Source organism: Lethenteron reissneri, chromosome 28 (genome assembly GCF_015708825.2).
Source record: "Lethenteron reissneri isolate LAM-NWPU_2019-01 chromosome 28, ASM1570882v1, whole genome shotgun sequence".
NCBI lineage: Eukaryota > Metazoa > Chordata > Hyperoartia > Petromyzontiformes > Petromyzontidae > Lethenteron > Lethenteron reissneri.
The window spans coordinates 4,085,501-4,104,815 of NC_083806.1; the positions used below are offsets into that span (position 1 = coordinate 4,085,501).

General features: G+C 46.1%; 1 protein-coding gene across 2 annotated transcripts in view; it reads right to left on the reverse strand.

The window, feature by feature from the left end:
* Positions 1-18,208, reverse strand: part of TBL2 (transducin beta like 2) — a 29,673-nt gene extending 11,465 nt beyond the window's left edge. Inside the window, exons 1-6 of one of the 2 annotated variants that reach the window (XM_061561886.1) lie at positions 18,011-18,208; positions 16,165-16,313; positions 15,106-15,290; positions 7,329-7,480; positions 2,519-2,645; positions 1,340-1,492 (exon numbers count right to left, since the gene is read on the reverse strand). In XM_061561886.1, coding sequence (XP_061417870.1) covers positions 1,340-1,492; positions 2,519-2,645; positions 7,329-7,480; positions 15,106-15,290; positions 16,165-16,313; positions 18,011-18,182 — 938 coding nt within the window. In that variant the 5' untranslated portion in view covers positions 18,183-18,208. Of the gene's footprint in view, positions 1-1,339; positions 1,493-2,518; positions 2,646-7,328; positions 7,481-15,105; positions 15,291-16,164; positions 16,314-18,010 lie in introns of those variants that run through there. The other variant, XM_061561887.1, reaches the window with a different exon arrangement.
* Between the last annotated feature and the right edge of the window lie 1,107 nt (positions 18,209-19,315).

Sequence of the window (19,315 nt, forward strand, 5' to 3'; positions counted from 1 at the left end):
GAAAGTGTGAGCTGGCGTAGCCTGAGCGAATGCCACAGAAAGGAGGAACAGGAGGTCGCGTCTATCCTTTGACTATTATTTGGGGTTTTTATCCTTTCGGGGGAACAACTTCAAAAGCGATTTTTTTTCCGGCGAGGACTCGTAATGATCTGACCGAGTCTGTTGGTAAAAAAACTCTCCACCACCCCACACAGCCAAACAAATTAATGCATGTTACGATTACAAGTGCTTGATGGGCCAATTTTTGTTGTTATTTTTATTAATATTTCAGCTCACTGGCGAGTTGAAATAGAACGCTCACAATAAAAAAAATGTTGCAATTAAGATGCTTCATCTGATCGCTAAATTTGATACCAACTCACGGCGAGTGTTTGGACCAGTCCCTGGGCCTTTCCTGAGGTTGACTCATCCTTAAAATGAGCACCTGTTGGCGGTGTGTAAAGGTCACCACTGGAGAGACAAAGGCGGCCATGCCTTGTTTGCCATGCGGGCCTTGAGATAGGTGCCTGTTAAAGGGCTAAATGGGGGATCTTCATCTTTGCGTGTGCGGAACCCGGGTCATTACAATATACAGCTGAGATAAAGAGATTGTGGGTAGTTGGACTGTATTGTGCCAGCATGCCACTTGAGCCCGAGCAATGGCCCGATAACACACACTTCATACCTCCCCAACCCCGTCATTCCACGAATCATAATCGCTTTCCTCGCTGTAGAAGTTCAAGCCGGATTTGGTTAAACCTATCGCCATGGCTTTGACCAGCTGCCCGCATTTCCCATCGGATCTTAGAAGCCAAATAGGGTGGAGCCTGAAAATACTAACAAGGGAATTATTATTATTAATACTACTACCCTCATTTACCCAAGAAAGCCTCATTGAATCTCAACACTCTTTTTCAGGATGGTCCTGCCACATGTTTGCAGTAGGGAGGCAATGATTGCTTTATGTTATCCCAACTGAGTATTTTCTAAGTAATATTTGGATATTTGATTATATAGCAGTTAGTTTTTTTTTCATGAACGATGGGAGTAAACTTGAAAACCCATAGGAAACCCATGGAATACAGAGGGGTAGAGACCATACAAACACCACACAGTAAGGCACCCGGGTCAAAAGTCAAACCCAGGCCTTCCTTGCTGTGAGGCACGAGTGTTCCCACTTCGCTGCATCTCTTTGTCCCAGGATTCACAGCCTGGATGGGTGGCGAGAGAGGGTGTAGCGGGTAGAGAGGGTGGAGCGGGTAGAGGAGGCGTAGCAGATGCAGGGGGCGTGGTGTAGTGGGCGGAAGGGGGAGTGAGGGGGGTGTGGGGTAGCGGGTGGAGGGGGTGTGGGAGGCTCCACCTGTGCGAGTCGTTGGAGAATCCGAAGGAGTGCACGGCGGCGGAGTGTCCCTTGAGCTCAAAGGCACGACTCACTTCGCGGAATCCTCCCGTCTTGGCGAAGCAAACCTCCCACACCTTGACATCTGGTGTGAATCCACACGAGCCAATGAACCTGCCGCGGCAAAATCACACGCACGTACAAAGATCCCCCGTGTAGCCTTGGCATACTGTTGGGGCAAATTCTTTTAGCGAGTAGCACTGATGAAGGCTGGCATGACACACAAGGGAGTCGGTGGCCAGCACCACACCTGGTCATCTTTGTCTCCGTAGTGGCGATGTTTACACATCGCACCAGGTATTAATTTGAGGCTGAGTCGATCTAGGCTAGGCCCAGGACTAGTTCAGATAATCGTCACTGGTGTTAGCCGTGAGCAGGAATTAAACTCGAGTCGCCGGGTTCGTAGCGCAGTTTGCTAACCGCTACACGAGCGCTCCGCACACACGCACGCACACACACACGCGCTCTGCACGTTCCCGTAACACCTTCGTGTGGATTGGCGTGGCCGGCAGCACGCACCACCAAATTTCACGCGCGCTGCCGCCAATTCTGCTGCAACGCTACGCCAACTTCCTGTCAAAGCATTACGGCTCTTTGATAAAATGCCGAAGGGACACCCCTCTGACAGCAGTAGGCGTGCACGTGACTACGTGAAGTCACAGCTACAGCTAGAGGTACTGTATACTGGGCATGGCGTGCCAATCACTCAAATCCTGGGATCACCAGCATAATCAAAATGAACGAGGCAATGAATTGTAAGGGTGGAAACCAGGTTAGATTTCTCACTTCAGCTCCTGAAGGTGCCTGCAGTAATGCGTGGCTAAATCTCAAGAGAAGAAATGCTGAACACGTGGCTTAACCGGGAGGACTATGCTTGGATTGTGCTTTGCTTTGACATGTACAACGCTCAACAGGTGAAGTTGGCCAAACATTCCATTATAGGACCACAGAGGTTGGGCAATTGTTAGTGACGGTTTTGGCTCCTTTCCCGCTTGCCTGTGATTTCCCGTGCCTCTGCCCTTTTATCTGTCTCTCTCTCTATGCATCAACAAACACTGTGCACGGTACACATTCTACATGACTATTAAATTATTACGACGAGCCTCAGGGATCTCTGGCTGCCAGGGTGTGCATGTTGACCTGCCACAGGGAGAGATGGCCGCGTAGGCATTGGTCATTTGGTTGGTGTTGATAGTGGCCAGGATCTCGCCCTTGAGGTCCCACAGGTGGATGGTCGTGTCTGCTGAGGCTGTCATCACGAACTTGCCTAGCAGCCGCACACAAACAAACACACATACCAACAAACGCCATTCATTATAAAGTAAACTTTACTCTAAACACCTGTTTCTAAACGTGGAGGGAAGAACCGGAGGACCTGGAGGAAAATCCACACGACCACGGTGAGAACATGCAAATTCCCAATATACACGCATCAGGGCCAGGATCGAAACCACGACCTCCTGCATACTGGGCGAGGGAGCTAATCGATAAAATAAGTACAATTTTGCGGGGAGATTGAGTTCAACAGTCATTGCGCTGTGGATAAACCCGTCCCCGTCGTAGGAACGTGGAGCTTCCACCACTGGTTCAGGGATGTAAATATGAGATGAGCACTGCGCCAGTGCTCACTCGACTAAGAAATGACTGGCCAAAGACGGTCTAGAGCCACCGCTCGAGGTTTGGGTGTGTCTCACCACGTTGAGCAAGTGAACACGTCGGGTTAAACGGCTGCGAATGAGAACCGCTCAATCGCACTGTCAGCTTAGACAGGAGGTCGATGTAGGTCAACGCTGCCCTCGAGCTAGCACGGGGCCCGTGTCACTCCCAGCCTTGGCAGTGCCGGCTAACGCATTGCAGCGATAAGCAGTGTTGCGATGATTCACGGCACTGGCGATTCGATTAATTGTTGCAATATAGAGTGGCGATTTGATTAAGGAATTAATTATTTTCATACCATTTATTTTACTCATTTCTTTTGCAACTAGTTTTTAAAGCGTTGCTTGCTCCGTTAGCCTAAGCGAGATATGACAGCTTTTGCATTTAATTTGCAAAAAATCGTAAAACGTCCACTCCTCAATGAATGTACCGCGAGCCTTAAGAATCGATTTCAACTGACAAATCGACGCACCGTCCCACCGTTTGCTATCAACTATCTTGTAGCAATCGGAAAGCGGTGCCCGAAAAATGAAACAATTTTTTTTACGGTGTAAAGTAATATTAATGGCTCCGAGCTTAACATTCCAAAAAAGCCAGTGAGTCACAACTCAAGCTTCCCGGCTCATTCACGACAGGTGTGTGTGCGCGACGTGCTCGAGCGACCACTTCGGATTTGGATTTTTCCCCCAATTTCTGAAAAGAAATAACGGCACTAACTGCCGTCGTCCATCGTCCGTGGCTTACCATGAAAAGCCCACGCCGCTGACTCAATGCATGCGTGCGCGTGTGCGCGCGTGCAATGTGCATGTGTAATGTTTGTGTGTGCACAAAATCCTGTGCCACTCCGGAGGAAAAACAAGACTCTACCGGGAGAAAACTCGGCATTCCTGAGAAAGCGCGGCGGCGATGACGGGGCAGTTGCGGGCCGAGTCTCCCGAGGAGGAGGGGAAAGTGTTCGCTGTGAAACCGCAGAAGTGCGCTGTCGGAAACCGCATCAACGTCGCAAACTCAACTGGGAAAGTAGGCGGGGTTTGCCAGCCGGCCTCCGTAGAAATCACCGCAATCACAAAGCTAGGCGAAAACCGCACGTTTATTCTTTTCAGTTTCTTCTGGGTCGGTTATCACTCCCGATTGTTTCACAGAAATGAATCTTTTTTGCCGAACAGGAAATAAGGTACGAGATCCGAAACCTGTTGGTTTAAAATTAATTCAAGCGGCTGAACGTTTAACTTTAAACAGGTAGTAGGTTGATAATTGTTTTTTACCCTTCTATCTGGCAACAAAACTGACACCTTTTTTACAAGGAGTCATGTTTACATAGACCACAATACCTGCAGTCATAATGCAAACAAAAAACATAACTCTGATAATGTGCACTGTCCTTGAAGTTGATTGGTCCACACCCGAGACAGCTTTCCTTAAAGCCTAGTCTCACATGGGTTGGACCAGATGACGCCAAAAAAAGGTGTCAGTTTTGTTGTCATATTTTTTACTGGGTTTTCACTGCTAAATAAATATTCGGAATTTAATTTTGGGTTAAAGCAAAAATGTGGCCACATCATTACGTGACTAAACCCAAACATCAATTGAAAGTTCCCACTCTTAAACAATAAAGTGTATCAAGCACTTTACTGTAGACACCCTACTATAAAACGATAAATATTTACTTTCTATTTATTGCAAAAAGAAACCAAAAGGTGACGTAGCCATGATCCCTTGAGATATCAATTGACATTTCAGGTATTCATTTTCTGAAATGTGGTGACTTACGATGCATCCTTAAGTTCGCCATTAACGCAGTGATCCTGCTCGTAAAAAAACAAATCACTTACGATCTCCACAAATCACACGGTCGGCAAACGACACGTTAAAGTTGCAAACGAAACTGTAACAGTTTAACACGTAGGCTTTCGCAACCAATATCATCCATAATATAGTTTTTTGGGTTAGATCGCGTAAATATTTATTCACGTGATCTATTTATTTATGCGATCTAACCCAAAAAAAACCTACATAATAAATATATTGTGGAAACTAACAACCTGGACGGAAAAAAAACAGGGATCGGTCGAAGGGAGTTCATAAAAACTAGACCAAATACAACCAGTTCTCGAACTAAATCTCCACCCAGAAACGTAACAATTCCATTAACAACCAGGAGATGCTGCTCCTGGCCATGAAGGCAGATTGCATCCCTTGTTTCTGTGATAAGCTTCTCTGTATCTTCCTGCTCAGTGCAATATGGAAGTGACAAAGTTAATAATGTGTAAATTGCAAGGCTAAGAACCTCGTTTGAAAAGGGTCAAGGCCGCAGATCGTGTAACTAGAGATTTACATCTAAACACAAACGACGCAGATGCACAAGCACAAACAGTCCGGACAATTGTCAGATATTATTATTTTTACTCGGGAAGTGAAGGAAACCGAAATAGCAAAATACAAGAAGAAGTGATGAGTGCGTTGAAATGCTCAAAATTAAGCTCACTTTCATAAACCGCCCTACAAATCAGCTGCCGAGACACTGTATGTCAAAACCAGTCCCGAATTTACTTGTCTTGAATCAATGCTGTTAAACATGCGCACTCCCAAAAGGATGTGTAGCCGATGGCTTGTGGAATAAATATTTATCATTTCCACGACACGAATGATTATATTGAGTTAAGACCCGTATCGGAAAGAGAGGGTCCTCGTCTGTAAGATCGGATGTTCACCGACATTGATTCAAGCAAGCTGATGAACATACCGTATGTTGAAACCAACCTACAGTTTGCTCGCCTTAAATCAATACTGCTGAACGTGTGCACGCGGTTGACGGGTTGTGTAATACTTTTTTTATTCATGAGGAGAGACTGATATGTATAGGAGCCATGGAGTCCGCTTATCTATTTTAGTTCTCTGAAGAAGCTATAGTCTCATTGCCGCGGGGCGGAGAGGCTGCTCATGCAGGTTCCGTCAGACAACTCGTCAGATGTGACTGTGGCTTAATTTTCGCTCGCATCGGAATGTCAACCTAGAGAGCATCGCCATTCGAACCAGGGGAATCACTTGTGTACAGCAAGGTCGGGAAATTTACCTTTGCACCTGTGGCATCAACATTTATTTTTTCCATGAACCATGACAAAGGGAAACATGCGTACAATTGTCGGGATTTTTAGAATTGTTATTTTAAAAATGTATTTGCTTGAAAGTTGGAATTTTTCGTGTGGGCTGCTCCACCGCCACGCTTTGTTTTGCGGGCACAAGGTGGGACTGGGATGCAAAACAGCAAAAAAAATAGTGAGCGCTCGCGCAGCACAGGTTCACGGTTTCTCGTAAACCAACGTCTGTCCAAACCGCTCACCGTGTTTGTGAGCTCACACGCAGGATGGCACGGCACTTACCGTAATCGTGACTAACAGGCAAAAGGTGCCCAGGTGCGGAAAACCCGTAAGAAAATAAAAATCCACTAATTACGCTGGAATAAAAATAAAATAAAAACAAGATTTGAGGTTTGGCACGGCTGCATTGGGTTTGCACTACTTGACGGATTTTCCAGTTCACACTGGCATTACAACAGGATGCATGTTTACAACAGGCTAGTTTGGAAACGCAACAAAAAACCTCTTTACCACCGAGTCGCAAACAACTTCACGTTTAAAATGCCTTGCAAAGTTATTGAGCGTTCTTATCAAAATGTCAAATCATACCTTTGTTGTGGCTCTCAAAACTTACTTATAAGCTATTCGTTCCGGTAAGATGCAGTTACACAACCAAAACACACGCTTCTCAAATTATTTTGCCAACAGCCTCCAATAAACCCGATCACTTTTAGGAAACCCCAGCAAGCTAGATTCAGAGCCAATGATTATCTAATTGACTTCTAATCATCAGTGACTCAAACCCGCAAAGACCAACGGCATACCAAGCCACTGAAATGCCACAAACGAATGACTCGTGAGTGTGCGGTGTTGTGCGGTGGTCGTAATGGCCTGCGGAAAGCTGCACAAATGAGCACACCCACGGCTTTGGAGTGAGAGGCGCGAGAATTTACGTTCGGTTACGCGTGTCACACAAGCGACGCTACGAGCGGTCGGCAGTTCCCTCCTCCACCTCCCGCGAGGAGTCAATGGGGGGGAGGGCTGAGCGAGATGCGTCAGGATTCACACGAGGTGTCAAAAAGACAAAGACACCCCATCTAGCCTTTGGGGCAAGTGCTGTTAGCGAGTAGCATCTATGAAAGCTGGCACGGCACGCAAGGGGGTGGGTGGTCAGCACCAGCGGGGGTCACATGCAGGGTCGCACGCGGGGGTCTCACCGGTGGCGGCGATGCCGATGTTGATGATCTCAGCTTTGTGCTTTCGAGGGAAATCGTTGGGCGCCACGGAGAACGCGAACGTCCCGTCGTCCTTCTTGCTCATCTTGTAGATACGGATGGTCTCGGCGCTGGCCAGCCACACGATGAATGCCCTAGAGGTTCAGGATGAGAGGTCGTAAAGAAGGAAAGATGCCATTTTTGAATCCCATCTTTTTAACAATAATATTGCTGCTGTGGCTTTTATGCTGTGATATTTATCGTTAATAATTTACTTTATTAATGATAAAGAAGCGGCTATTTTCTACACAGGTTGATGCATTTTCATTATTAATTTAATCTACTCCTAACCCTAAAATTAATCGCTCGTAACTTTACACATGCATTCGACAATCTACATGTTAGACAGTTAGAGATGTTATCAATATTAAACATGGCAATAGTAAAATACGGAAGTTTTGGGGAAAAAAAGTTAGACGATCGCGCTTAAAAATACATAAACATTCAGGTAATGTTTTCTACTATAAATGCAGCTGTGAATAATACCATTTTTAAAAAACTAACCTGGATATTCGATAAAACTTTAGCATTTTCATTACCCACTCAAATATCTCCACTACAATCATCCCTAACAATCACTTTTAGCAGAAACAAATTATATTAGACTAACGTTTCAGGCAAGAGGCCTTCCTCAAGGGAGAAGACACAAGGAATGCATGGACAGTTTGAGACGGAAGTTTAGCATGATGGTTTGAAATGTAAGCTGAAGGTCTGTATGAATGGATTTAGTTGCCTCATACCAGATCAACCAGAATACACCCCATCTTACACCATTGGAACCTCATTTGCCAGTAAAAAATCTAATTGGTTTTTTACCCTTCCATCTGGCAACAAAACTGACACCTTTTTTACAAGGAGTCATGTTTGCATAGACCACAATACCTGCAGTCATAATGCAAACAAAAAACATAACTCTGCTAATGTGCACTGTCCTTGAAGTTGATTGGTCCACACCCGAGACAGCTTTCCTTAGAGCCTAGTCTCACATGGGTTGGACCAGATGACGCCAAAAGAAAGCTGTCTTGGGTGTGGACCAATCAACTTCAAGGACAGTGCACATTATCAGAGTTATGTTTTTTGTTTGCATTATGACTGCAGGTATTGTGGTCTATGCAAACATGACTCCTTGTAAAAAATGTGTCAGTTTTGTTGCCAGATGGAAGGGTAAAAAAACAATTATCACACCCCATCTTGTTAGCTCTTACAAGCTAAGCTAAGCTGACCCTGGATAGCACTTGTTTAAGAGGCGTAATAAGCTGTGAGGCTGCACTTTCGGCAGCCTCCACGTCTTTGCTCCCAGTATTCACCAACCTGCACTGACCAGCGTATGATAAAAAGCCATGATCCGAACGGCATGGGGAGCTCTTCATCCAGCAATGGACAAACAAAGGGCTGAGCATGTACAGCAGTGGTTCTCAACCAATGAAGATCACTGGACCACATGCCGACCCCTACCAGGCCCAGGTCCTCACCCCCCAGGTTACTAAGGCCATAATACACAGCGAGATCACGTGTCCACTCCTGTAGTCTATGCAGTGCTAGTAAAGCATATGTTTGTTTATATTTTGTATTAGTGTGCTTTGTGTTAGTAAGGCATTGGTTCCATGTTGTGTATTAGGTTGCTTTGTCACCGCAAAGTGGCATTCATGTTCCCTGCGCACATTAAAATATTTATCCTGCACAGTATCCATGCCGCATCCCGAAAGGCTTTTGTGCCCCACGGCTTGAGAGCGGCTGATGTGTGGAGTATATTAGGAAAAAATTCGTTACTCATTAATTTCAAAAGACTGAAATATAAGACGTCACACGCTTATTGAAGGAGAAAAAGAATGTGGCTTTGAGAGTCTCTCTGATGGAGAAGTTAAGCTTTGCAACGTTTCCTCTTTTCATGGAAATACCACAATGCCACATTTCCTGGTCGGCAGGCAAACATTTCCGTCTGACACTGCCAGCCTCCATGAAACATGGTCCTCCTTACGGGGCATTTAACTCCGACGACAAAATCACCCTCATTGCACCCCGATGTCATCACAATTCGTAAGCTAAGCAAGAATGAGGCAAATACAGTACTTGGGTGGGCGACTAATTTGGGAGAACCAGGTGTTGTAGGTGTCAAGGAGAGGTTCAGCATAGCCATGGATTATTTAATCTATCTGTATGGAGTTATGAGTGTTTACTCCCTTCCATGTATAAATTGACAGCTCTGGTCTTTACCCGAATTCCAAACACTCAATAGTGAAACTGGCCAAACATCACGATACAGGGTTCACATGAAAAAAAAAGTCTTGAAACTCGGTAAGGTTTTGCAAAAAGGGCACGATGTAACATTTTTGTCCTGTACACAACCTCACAACGCACGTGCCATGCCCGTTGAGGTCACACTCTAGAAAGATGGCCAGCATACACCAAAGTGCAACCGTGGCAATTTTGTTCCATGTGTAGTGAGTCCAACTGAGTTGCAGACGTTATCTGGGGAGCAACACTATTTATTCACATAACAGTACGTAACATAACACAACCTACGCTCGGCTCTCGAATGCCCATCTAACCACGCTACGGCAGAACTAGACACGGTTCGCTATCCCGGTCCGGACCACAAGCTGGCTGCCAGACCGTGTGGCTAGAGCAGACATGGGCAAAGTATGGCCCCCGGGCCGTATACGGCCCGTTGGGCTTTTTAATCCGGCCCGCCGAACTTGTCCATATATTATTATTAAATTAAATTTTACCTTTGACTTCAGCACCGTCAGTTTATTACATTCCTGGAGGAAACTGATGTGGATCATCAGGACTTGCTGTACCACTCTCGTGTCCGCTGATTAAGTTTGGGGAAAGTGTTACAACGAGTGTGGGAGCTGAAAGAGGACATCATCACATTTTTGGAGTTGATGGGGAAATCTGACGAATTCCCTGAGCTAAGCGACAAGAACTGGCTTAGTGACTTGCTGTGGATATATTTTCACACATGAATGAGCCGAATGTGAAACTTCAGGGGAAAGATCAGTTTGTTCACGACATGTACAAACATCTGAAAGCCTTCAAATCCAAGCTCACTTTGTTCTCCGGACAAATTGTGAACAAATCTTTCGCTCATTTCCCCACACTTGCCATGCAGGAAGAGGCACCGCGAAACGCAAAAAAATACAGCAAATCACTTGAGGACCTGCACGGAAAATTCTGCCGTAGGTTCTCTGATTTCGAAAACATTGAACAGTCACTTCAGCTGGTGTCCTGTCCCCTGTCACAAGACCCTGAAACAGCACCACAGGAGCTGCAGTTGGAACTGATAGATCTTCAGTCTGACTCCATCCTATAGGAGAAGTTCAACTCTGTTAAACTGAATGAATTTTATGCTTCACTTAACAGAGCCACGTTTCCAAACCTCCGGAGGACTGCACAGAAGATACTGACTTTGTTTGGCTCGACTTATGTGTGTGAGCAGATATTCAGCGTCATGAGCGCCAACAAAGCCCGTCACAAATCAAAGTTAACGGATCAGCACCTCAGATCTATCCTGAGAATTGCCACAACCAAAATAACTCCAGACTTGGATGCACTGGCAAAAATGGGAGATCAACAACACTGTTCCCACTGAAACTGAAAGTGATGATGTGTTGCTGCAGCGAGGTTGGAGCCAAATCTCCAACACACAGCCTGCGTGGCTGCTCTAACCTGTTAATGTAGATGATAAAAAAGTTCAAGTGAGGTAATTGGTTTGGGCGCAGGCCTCAGATGTTTTCATGATGTTTGATCAGTCACGTTACGACATGTTTTTGTATTGTTCAAGTTCGTGCAATTTGTTAAATTGCCTTGCAAATAAATGCTTTGCTACCTGTTAAAGGCCAAATCCTTTCATGTAATGATTTTTACATGTCATTTTTATTAATTCACACAAACACTCCATCCACCTGTTCCTGGCCCGGCCCCTCTGTCAAATTTTAGAACCCATTGTGGCCCGCAAGTCAAAAAGATTGCCCACCCCTGGGCTTGAGGCTTCTTCTTCCCGACATGCATCTGCGAACACCAACACTTGAAGAACCCCGAAGCTCCTCACAGAGCTCTCGTTATATGCTCCTGGGCTGGGGCTGGTTCCGTCCTCAGCCCCGCCCACCTTCCAGGCTTCACGAGCTCCTTCTCGAATGTTCCCGAGAGCTCTCCAAGACCACGTGACCGCCCCTGAGCCCCGCCCACCTTCTAGGCTTCTCGAGCTCCTTCTCGAATGTTCCCAAGAGCCCCTCAGAACCACGTGACCACCCCTCGGCCCCCGTCCACCGGTGGCCCCCCTCCAGTATTGTCCGGTCACGTGACAACAGGTCAGCCAGAGTGTCATGCCCCAGAGTAACCTTGGCTGGCTGACGCTCCCTCTCGCTCCCTCACTGGGAGCCGACACCGCACACTGCTCGTGGTGCCTCCGCGCTAACCAGCGCTCACCCAACCACCGCTAGAGTTGGTACTGCAGCCCATAACCCGGGCTGCCCGTAATCACAACGTTACCGGCCGTGACTTCGCAAGCCCGGCACCATACAGTGACAAGTACTGTCGCTACACAAGTACAGTCAGCGAGTCCTAAAAGCACTGGAGCATCAGCCCAATATCACTGACCAGTTTAAGATATCTCTCAAGAATGTATATTCCCCTTCTCAAACGTTATCCCGATTGTACTATCGGTATCATGTCCTGAGCCCAAGTGTCCATTTAGAATGCTTATAGAACGGTGTAACTCTTTGTGATATCCACGGCTAGCGGCAGTGGATATCTCAACAGAGCTACATCTGAGATCATTTCAAGTCAGCTCTGTGCCACACATAAGAGGGCAGCACTTTCCCAGCTGCCCTACCACAGAGATTAATGTTCATTACATGACAGGCAAACCGATCTATTTAATTCACAGAACTATAACTTGTATTCAAATTACATGCAGAAGCGACCGAAGCCCAGCACCACCACGAATTACGACGAGTCCCAGGGGACAGCCGGGACAGTCATGGTGGCACCAACGAGTGCCAGGGCATCCTCAGGGATAAAACAAAACGACCAATTTGTGGCAATGTTTCATTATTTCGTTTTAGATGAAGCGTATGGTCCATGTTGTGTGGTCAAATGTAAACACTATTTAAAACTTGTTCTTCTTTAGTGCTGCCTAACGGCGTGTGCGACATCACGATGATATTGGTCCCGGTCTAGCACGGCGTGTAGAGTTTGTGCTGTTGTTATTTGTAGCCATGTTTTGATGTTACTGAGCCATGTCGTTTTTGGCCGTCCTGGTCGTTTTTTCCCTTCGATTTTTCCTTCCAGGATTTGCTTTAATAACAATTAAAACAACTATAAAAAAACATATTTTACCAGGCAAGGGCCACTGAGCTATGTAGCTCTATTTCAGAAGCGACATGGCCACAAATTCTAGCTCAAGGAAGCGGCTTATGAAGTGGAAATTTATAGCAGCCAAATACTCTTAAACGGACGTTTCTAATTGTGGAGGGAAAATTTGGAGTAGCCGGAGAACAATCCACGCGACCACAGGGAGAACATGCAAATTCCAAAAATACAGGCGTCAGGGTCAAGATCGAACCCATGACCTCCTGCAAACCAGACGAGGTAGTTGACATCTCGCCACTGTGGTGCCCTTGCAGGGTCGGAAGAGGGTTCTCGTAAGCACTTCTGTTTTGTAGGCCTTCAGTTATAACTTTATACGGTTGGTACTACTGCCCATGTCACTAGCGCCACTGTCATTCGCTTGTTTCATGCATACTTCGTCCAGCCGCTGGGCAGATGTCGTTACCGATACGATTATTTAATCGGTGCCCTAATCAAATGGCAGCGAGCTGTGTGCCGCAGATAGGCAAATTTCATTTGAGATTATTGAAAAAAACAAGGTAAGCCTTTGCACTACTCTCTATTGAAAATAAATTGTGCGAAAAACACCATTTGAAGATGTTATTGCTAATTTTGCAGTGAAAACATCTCCGTGGTTAATTTCTCTCACCTTTTGAAAAGACATTGACATGACTCTGCCTCTATATACACTGTTGCCTATCCTTGCAATATAAATATATCTATTCAAGAAGATATCTTGGTTACAATTTTTTTCATCATACAAAAAAAACAGTGCCTACTGTACCTAGGGCCTACAAATACTAAAGGGCCTCGGAACAACATTTTACCATGTTTTTGGATAATACGGCCCTGGCACCCTGGCCATCCCTTGTGCGTGACTCGAGGACTTGCCATGGCAATGCTACAGCTATGCATGCAGTGTCCACTTGGTGACACCTTGTGGACAGCAGCTAAACATGCTCATGGAAGAGCAGCAAAACAGAAAGGTGATAACCACTCTCACAACCCGCAGTGAAACTCTGCCCTCTGCAGCACTCACTATGCCATTGGTGGCATTTGAGGGCCAATCCAGCGATGCTAAGAATGTATTTCACAAAAGATGGGAATACTTATTATGATTGAAACAGTTAAGGTAAGAGACTCATACTGGTAGGAACCTCCTGATTACACCAGCCCACAGGGTATTATTGTGTCTGTCCGTCGTGCATCCAAAAATGGGTGGGGTGGGGCTGGGTGGAGAGGGGAGGGTGGGGAGGGGCTGGGTGGGGAGGGTGGGGAGGGGCTGGGTGGGGAGGGGAGGGTAGAGAGGGGCTGGGTGGGGAGGGTGTGGCTGGGTGGGGGTATTTGCAGAATACACCACGTTGCTGTTGACTGAGCAACCCAACGTTCCTACCAGCTCCTTCCGCAGGAATGTGTTATATTTTTTGTGTCAGGGCCAGCATCACCGATGGACACGAGGGGGGGGAGGGTTGTGTCCCCAGTTTTGGATAAGATAATCCCTCTACTAAGGCCAATAATAACAGGTTGATAATGTATTGCATCAATGTCATAACATCTTAAAATAATCTAGACTGACTGTTTCGTCTCATTGAGATCGAGTTCAACCACCACAGTTCCACTCTGGAATTCCTTCCCATCGTCTCTATTCCTCAATTCAAGGATTGTGTTTGCTCTAATCTATAACAACTTTTATGGTACTATTTGTTTCAGGCCAATTGACATTTTGGGCCTTTTGGCACATACTCAGCAACTCTATTCAAAACATGAAAAGCGAAAAAAAATAGAAGGGAGTGTGGTCAAGGAAGGGAATCATGAAAAAGTCAACACCACAGCATAAGCGAGGACAAAGCACCTGGGGTTCGACACCAACAATGGCAAGGGACAGCCGGGGCAGCACCAACAAGTCCCCTTGTCATCGTCAAGGGGACTTTTCAATAAAAAAAGTCTCAGGACATCCATAAGATGGGGCTGATTCATCAACGATTTCCCAAGGATGAGAACCTCATTACCAAGGAGGCCCTCTATCGCTCCCAGTGGCTGCTATAACCCACCTCAAACCTCGGTGACTCACCTTGACACAGGCAGACGTCTCCACTTATTCCACAAGTGGAACATGAGCAGCAGCCCAAATTGTTCCCGTGGCCAACCAAGTCAGTCGCCCACGTACTGAACTTCTGCTCTGAGAGATCCATTCCCGGTGGCATCACAACCACTCACTCTGCCTCACCTGAAGCTGTTGAATGTATTTCTAACCTCGACATCGAACTACAACTGCTTCCTCCAGCCATACGAAGGGGAAGAAGAAGGTTGGTTAACACGAGACGTCGGTTTTACTTCCAGGCGCAACGCGATGCAGCGCACCGGCCTCTCAGAGTATGACTCCCACCTCGAGTCGGGGCTGAAACGGACAAGAGTGGCGTGGTCCAGATCCACGTTGGCGCGGGAACTCTTGTGGTCGCGATCGCCAAAGTCCTTGCTCTGCCAGATGCGCACGGTGCGATCGTCGGAGCAGGTCGCCACATACTTCCCATTGTTGCTGAAGTCCAGGCTGGTCACATTGCTGCTGTGAGCCTTTTGTTTGGCAAAGGAGGCAAAACAAGTTCCAAGGTCAAAATGTTTACGTCACTTTAATTGGGTAGAGCATCTAAATGAATAGCCAATGTCCCAGATCACGGTCAATCAAACAATGTACATGCGTATTGGGACTATGGCGAACTAGGTTCAAACAGCCCAGAGATTGCCAGGGATCAGCACAGTGGTCCTGGCCAACATCTCCATGAGAAACAAAAATGTCAAGTAATCTATGCCAATTATTTGCCCAGGAAAGCCTCACTAAGTTTTAAAACTCTTTCCTTTGGTCATTGCATTGGAATTTTTGCCCAAATTAAATTAAAGTGTCTGGCGTTATGTACAACTTCCCGTGATTACCAACAATCAGATGCATGAAGTGTATACAGTGGGTTGACTTTCATATGATTGTCGGTATTAATGAAAAGCAAGATCATGGAGGGAGGCCACGACGACTGGAATTTGTAAACGCTACACGAAACGGTACAGATGGGGAACCTGATGTGCCTCTCCATGTACAGCAGGTTGTTGGGGTGACATGACCATACCTCACCGCATTGCTCAGCGAGGGTTGGTGCACGTGGGGAACATAGCCTCGATAGTATAAAAGTACACCAGAGCGATGGATTTTGTAGCACTGCACGCCAAATGGCCCCAAAGCACTATGACAACCTGTACGTGCGTCGTGGTCACTCAACCATGCACCATCCCAGCTCAATCATATTTAGGTTCAGAGATCTGATTAGATGGGGCGTATTATGGGTCGATTTGGTCTTAGGGAGAACTTGTGTTTGGATAATTGTCAGTCAGGCTGCACACACGATTTCAAGGTCAATTCACTGGTGCCAGGCAAGTCGGAATGCAGCTGGGGGAACACCTTGAGAGTTGCTGCAAGGAGCGGGTGGCTGAACGTGCTTTGCTGAGTCTTTTCGCGTCGCTGCTGCCACTTCTGTTTCTTGCTGCCGGCACCTTCAGCTTTCTTTACCTCCCCGTTCTTGGGAGAGGCTTCTTCTTCTTCTTCAACCTCTGAGAACAGGTGAGAAAACTGGTGATGTCAAGATGTCCCGGGAGCTGAACACGAGATTCGAGCACCAAGTAGTTTAGTTATTTTTTAATTGAACCAGGTGAGAACTCAAAGAGACCAGGGTAGTCCCATTTTCGAGAGTGACCCGTGTCGGTGTCACCACACATCTCCAATAGTAGCCCTCAGCCAGTGATGTAAATGCGATATGCCTTTGACCAAGACGAGTCTCTTCATAGGACAAACATTGGAACACAGCCAATTAATTATTCATTACAGGCACTGCAACAAGACGTTCACGTATTTTTTTTTAAATACAGGACCGCTCATCGTCAACATCAACCAAAATTATGCCACTGTTGGCTACTGCTGGATGATTGCCTCCAAAATCCTCAACCATCCTTCTGCATGCGCGGATGTCACACAGCTTCATCTCCTCTGAGGCACGTGTTCTCATTTGGCTGCCATTCCATCACCAGTCTCAACCGCGTGTTATCAGGTGATGACGACATCCTGCTCTATTTAAGACCGGAAGCAGGTGGATTGCTTCACTATTCTGGCAAATCGCCCGATGATGCTGGATGTAATTACGAGCGAAACGTGGTACTCAGATTGTATATATTGAGAATGTACTCTTCAACACAACGGTGGGCTGAAGTAGTAACTTTGGCGTTTTGTTTACGTGACAAATCCCTTACTAATTGGCTGTGTCGGGTGGTGGAGGGTTTCGACATATTTATACTTACGCGATCTAACCCAAAAAACCTTTATTATGAATACAAAATATCTTCGAGAGATGATGCATGGGTCCTGCTCAAGCAAACTTAGTTTTCACAAATGTAAAAGTTACGTGGCCTGCTGCTTTAACTTGTCACTCGGGAGGGGTTAAACCCTCCCCTGCAGATAAGTGCAGCAGTGACGTGGCCTGTTTCTGTTGGCAGGAAGCTTTCCCTGCATCGATGTACCCAGAACGAAACCAAACTGTATTATTGTTTTCCAACTACTCAATCGCTAATTGTCAACTATGCATATGCCAATTAAAGCATTGGTAATCAGACAGCATTAACATTTAATTATTACCAGACCCCCCCATGTTGAAAAGCACAGTCTACAACTCTTATCCACTCTCTCTCTCTGGCCTAGATGCTATGAAAGTGTCATTGCCCGAAACGTCGCTAATTATATATTTTCCTTTTAAGGTCTTAGTGTTATTGACGAATGTTTTTTTTTAAACTAATCTATTACATCGTGTTGCTGTCTGTCAGGACTTGGGTGTCTCGAGACCAAGTTTAACTTTAAAGCAAAGAACACAAACACAACTGACAATTCTGTCTCTGCATATAAGTAACATAAACATTTCAGGACAATATTATCAATCGGCATTTCTTAAACAAACTCCGGACCGGTTTCGCTCTTTCTGGGTCTCATTAGCAGAGCCACAAACCCGCAGCCGAGAGCCTCCGCAACCAACGCCAATCAGTCGGGGAGAAGTGAGAGGGCATCCCTTCATTAAGACCAGAAGCGAGAAAAAGACAAATCGCAACTCGTGTGCCATCATGAAATTTTTTTTTTAAAACGCCGCAAAACCCCCGGACACCGGGGACCCCGTAGCGAAGGCCGCATCCCCGACCTCGCCTAGTCACTCTCGCCGACACCCGGCGGCGTACCCCGGGCCGGTCGAGGTTGGGGGTTGTGTCCGCACCTGAATCGCTGGCGCTGAGCGCCCTCTCTTTGGACCGACCGAGCCCGAAGAAGTAAATGGCGAAAGCGGCCGCGACCGCGACAGTGGCGATGGCCACAGCCAAACCCGGCGGCTGCAGCAGCAGCGACAGCTGCCCTCGGGACGCGGCGGTCTCCCCAGCCTCGGCCGCCATAGCGGCTCCACGTGTCACCAGCGCGCATGCGCGTACCGAGTGTAATCCGGATTACTTTTCGCCCCCCATCCCCACCGCCGTTACATGTAATCTGATTACACGTTAGCCAAGGAGTCCAGATTGCGTGTTAACCGGATAATGTGGAATCCGTTGCGTTGAAATGTATCACAAAGGGAGTATGAGCGTGCGTATAGAGCGGACAGATTAGACGTCAATCAGATTATATTACTTGCCATCTGATTACATTAAAAATGATTACATGTTAACCACATTGCACGTTTATCAGATTGAATGGTAATCATGTCATAGAAATGTATTATGTGTTAGCCATATTACATGGAAATCTAATTATATGGTAAACACGTGAAAAAAAAATACACATTCAATGAAATGCAACGTCTATTTGTGACACGGACAATCCATCATGTGACCTCATTTGCCAGTACCAAAATATGATAATAGGTTTTCCCCTTTTTTCTGGCAACAAAACAGGTGTTAAGATGCTTAAACACCAAACTGAAACCTTTTACAAGGAATCATGTCTGCATTAACCACACTACTTGTGGTCAGAATGCAAACAAAAAACATATTCTGATCATATATGGATTGTCCTTGAAACTGATTGCTCCACACCAGAGACAGCTTTCTTTATAGCCTAATCTTAAACGGTGTTAGACCAGAGGACCGTTTGAGACGAGGCTCAAATGAAAGCTGTCTCTGGTGTGGACCAATCAGTTTCAAAGACAATGCATATATTATCAGAGTATGTTTTTGTTTGCATTCTGACCACAAGTATTGTGGTTAATGCAGACATGATTCCTTGTAAAAGGTTTCAGTTTGGTGTTTTAACATCTTAACACAACTGTTTTATTGCCATTTAAAAGGAGAAAACCTATTCTCACGGACAATCCAGTTTCGCCAATTACCCAAATAGTTTGTGATGGAGATCTGCGCTGCATCAGCACAGAACAACATCAAAGTGATCCGTACGGATGAATAGGTAACATCGGAACAGAACGTATTGGAAATAAATTTCGATTTAAAGCTTTCGTGACTGCAGGGATTCCTCTTCTTGGTTCTTTCGGTAAAGTCACGTAGAATGGAAATAATAAAATAATAAAAATAAAAGATAA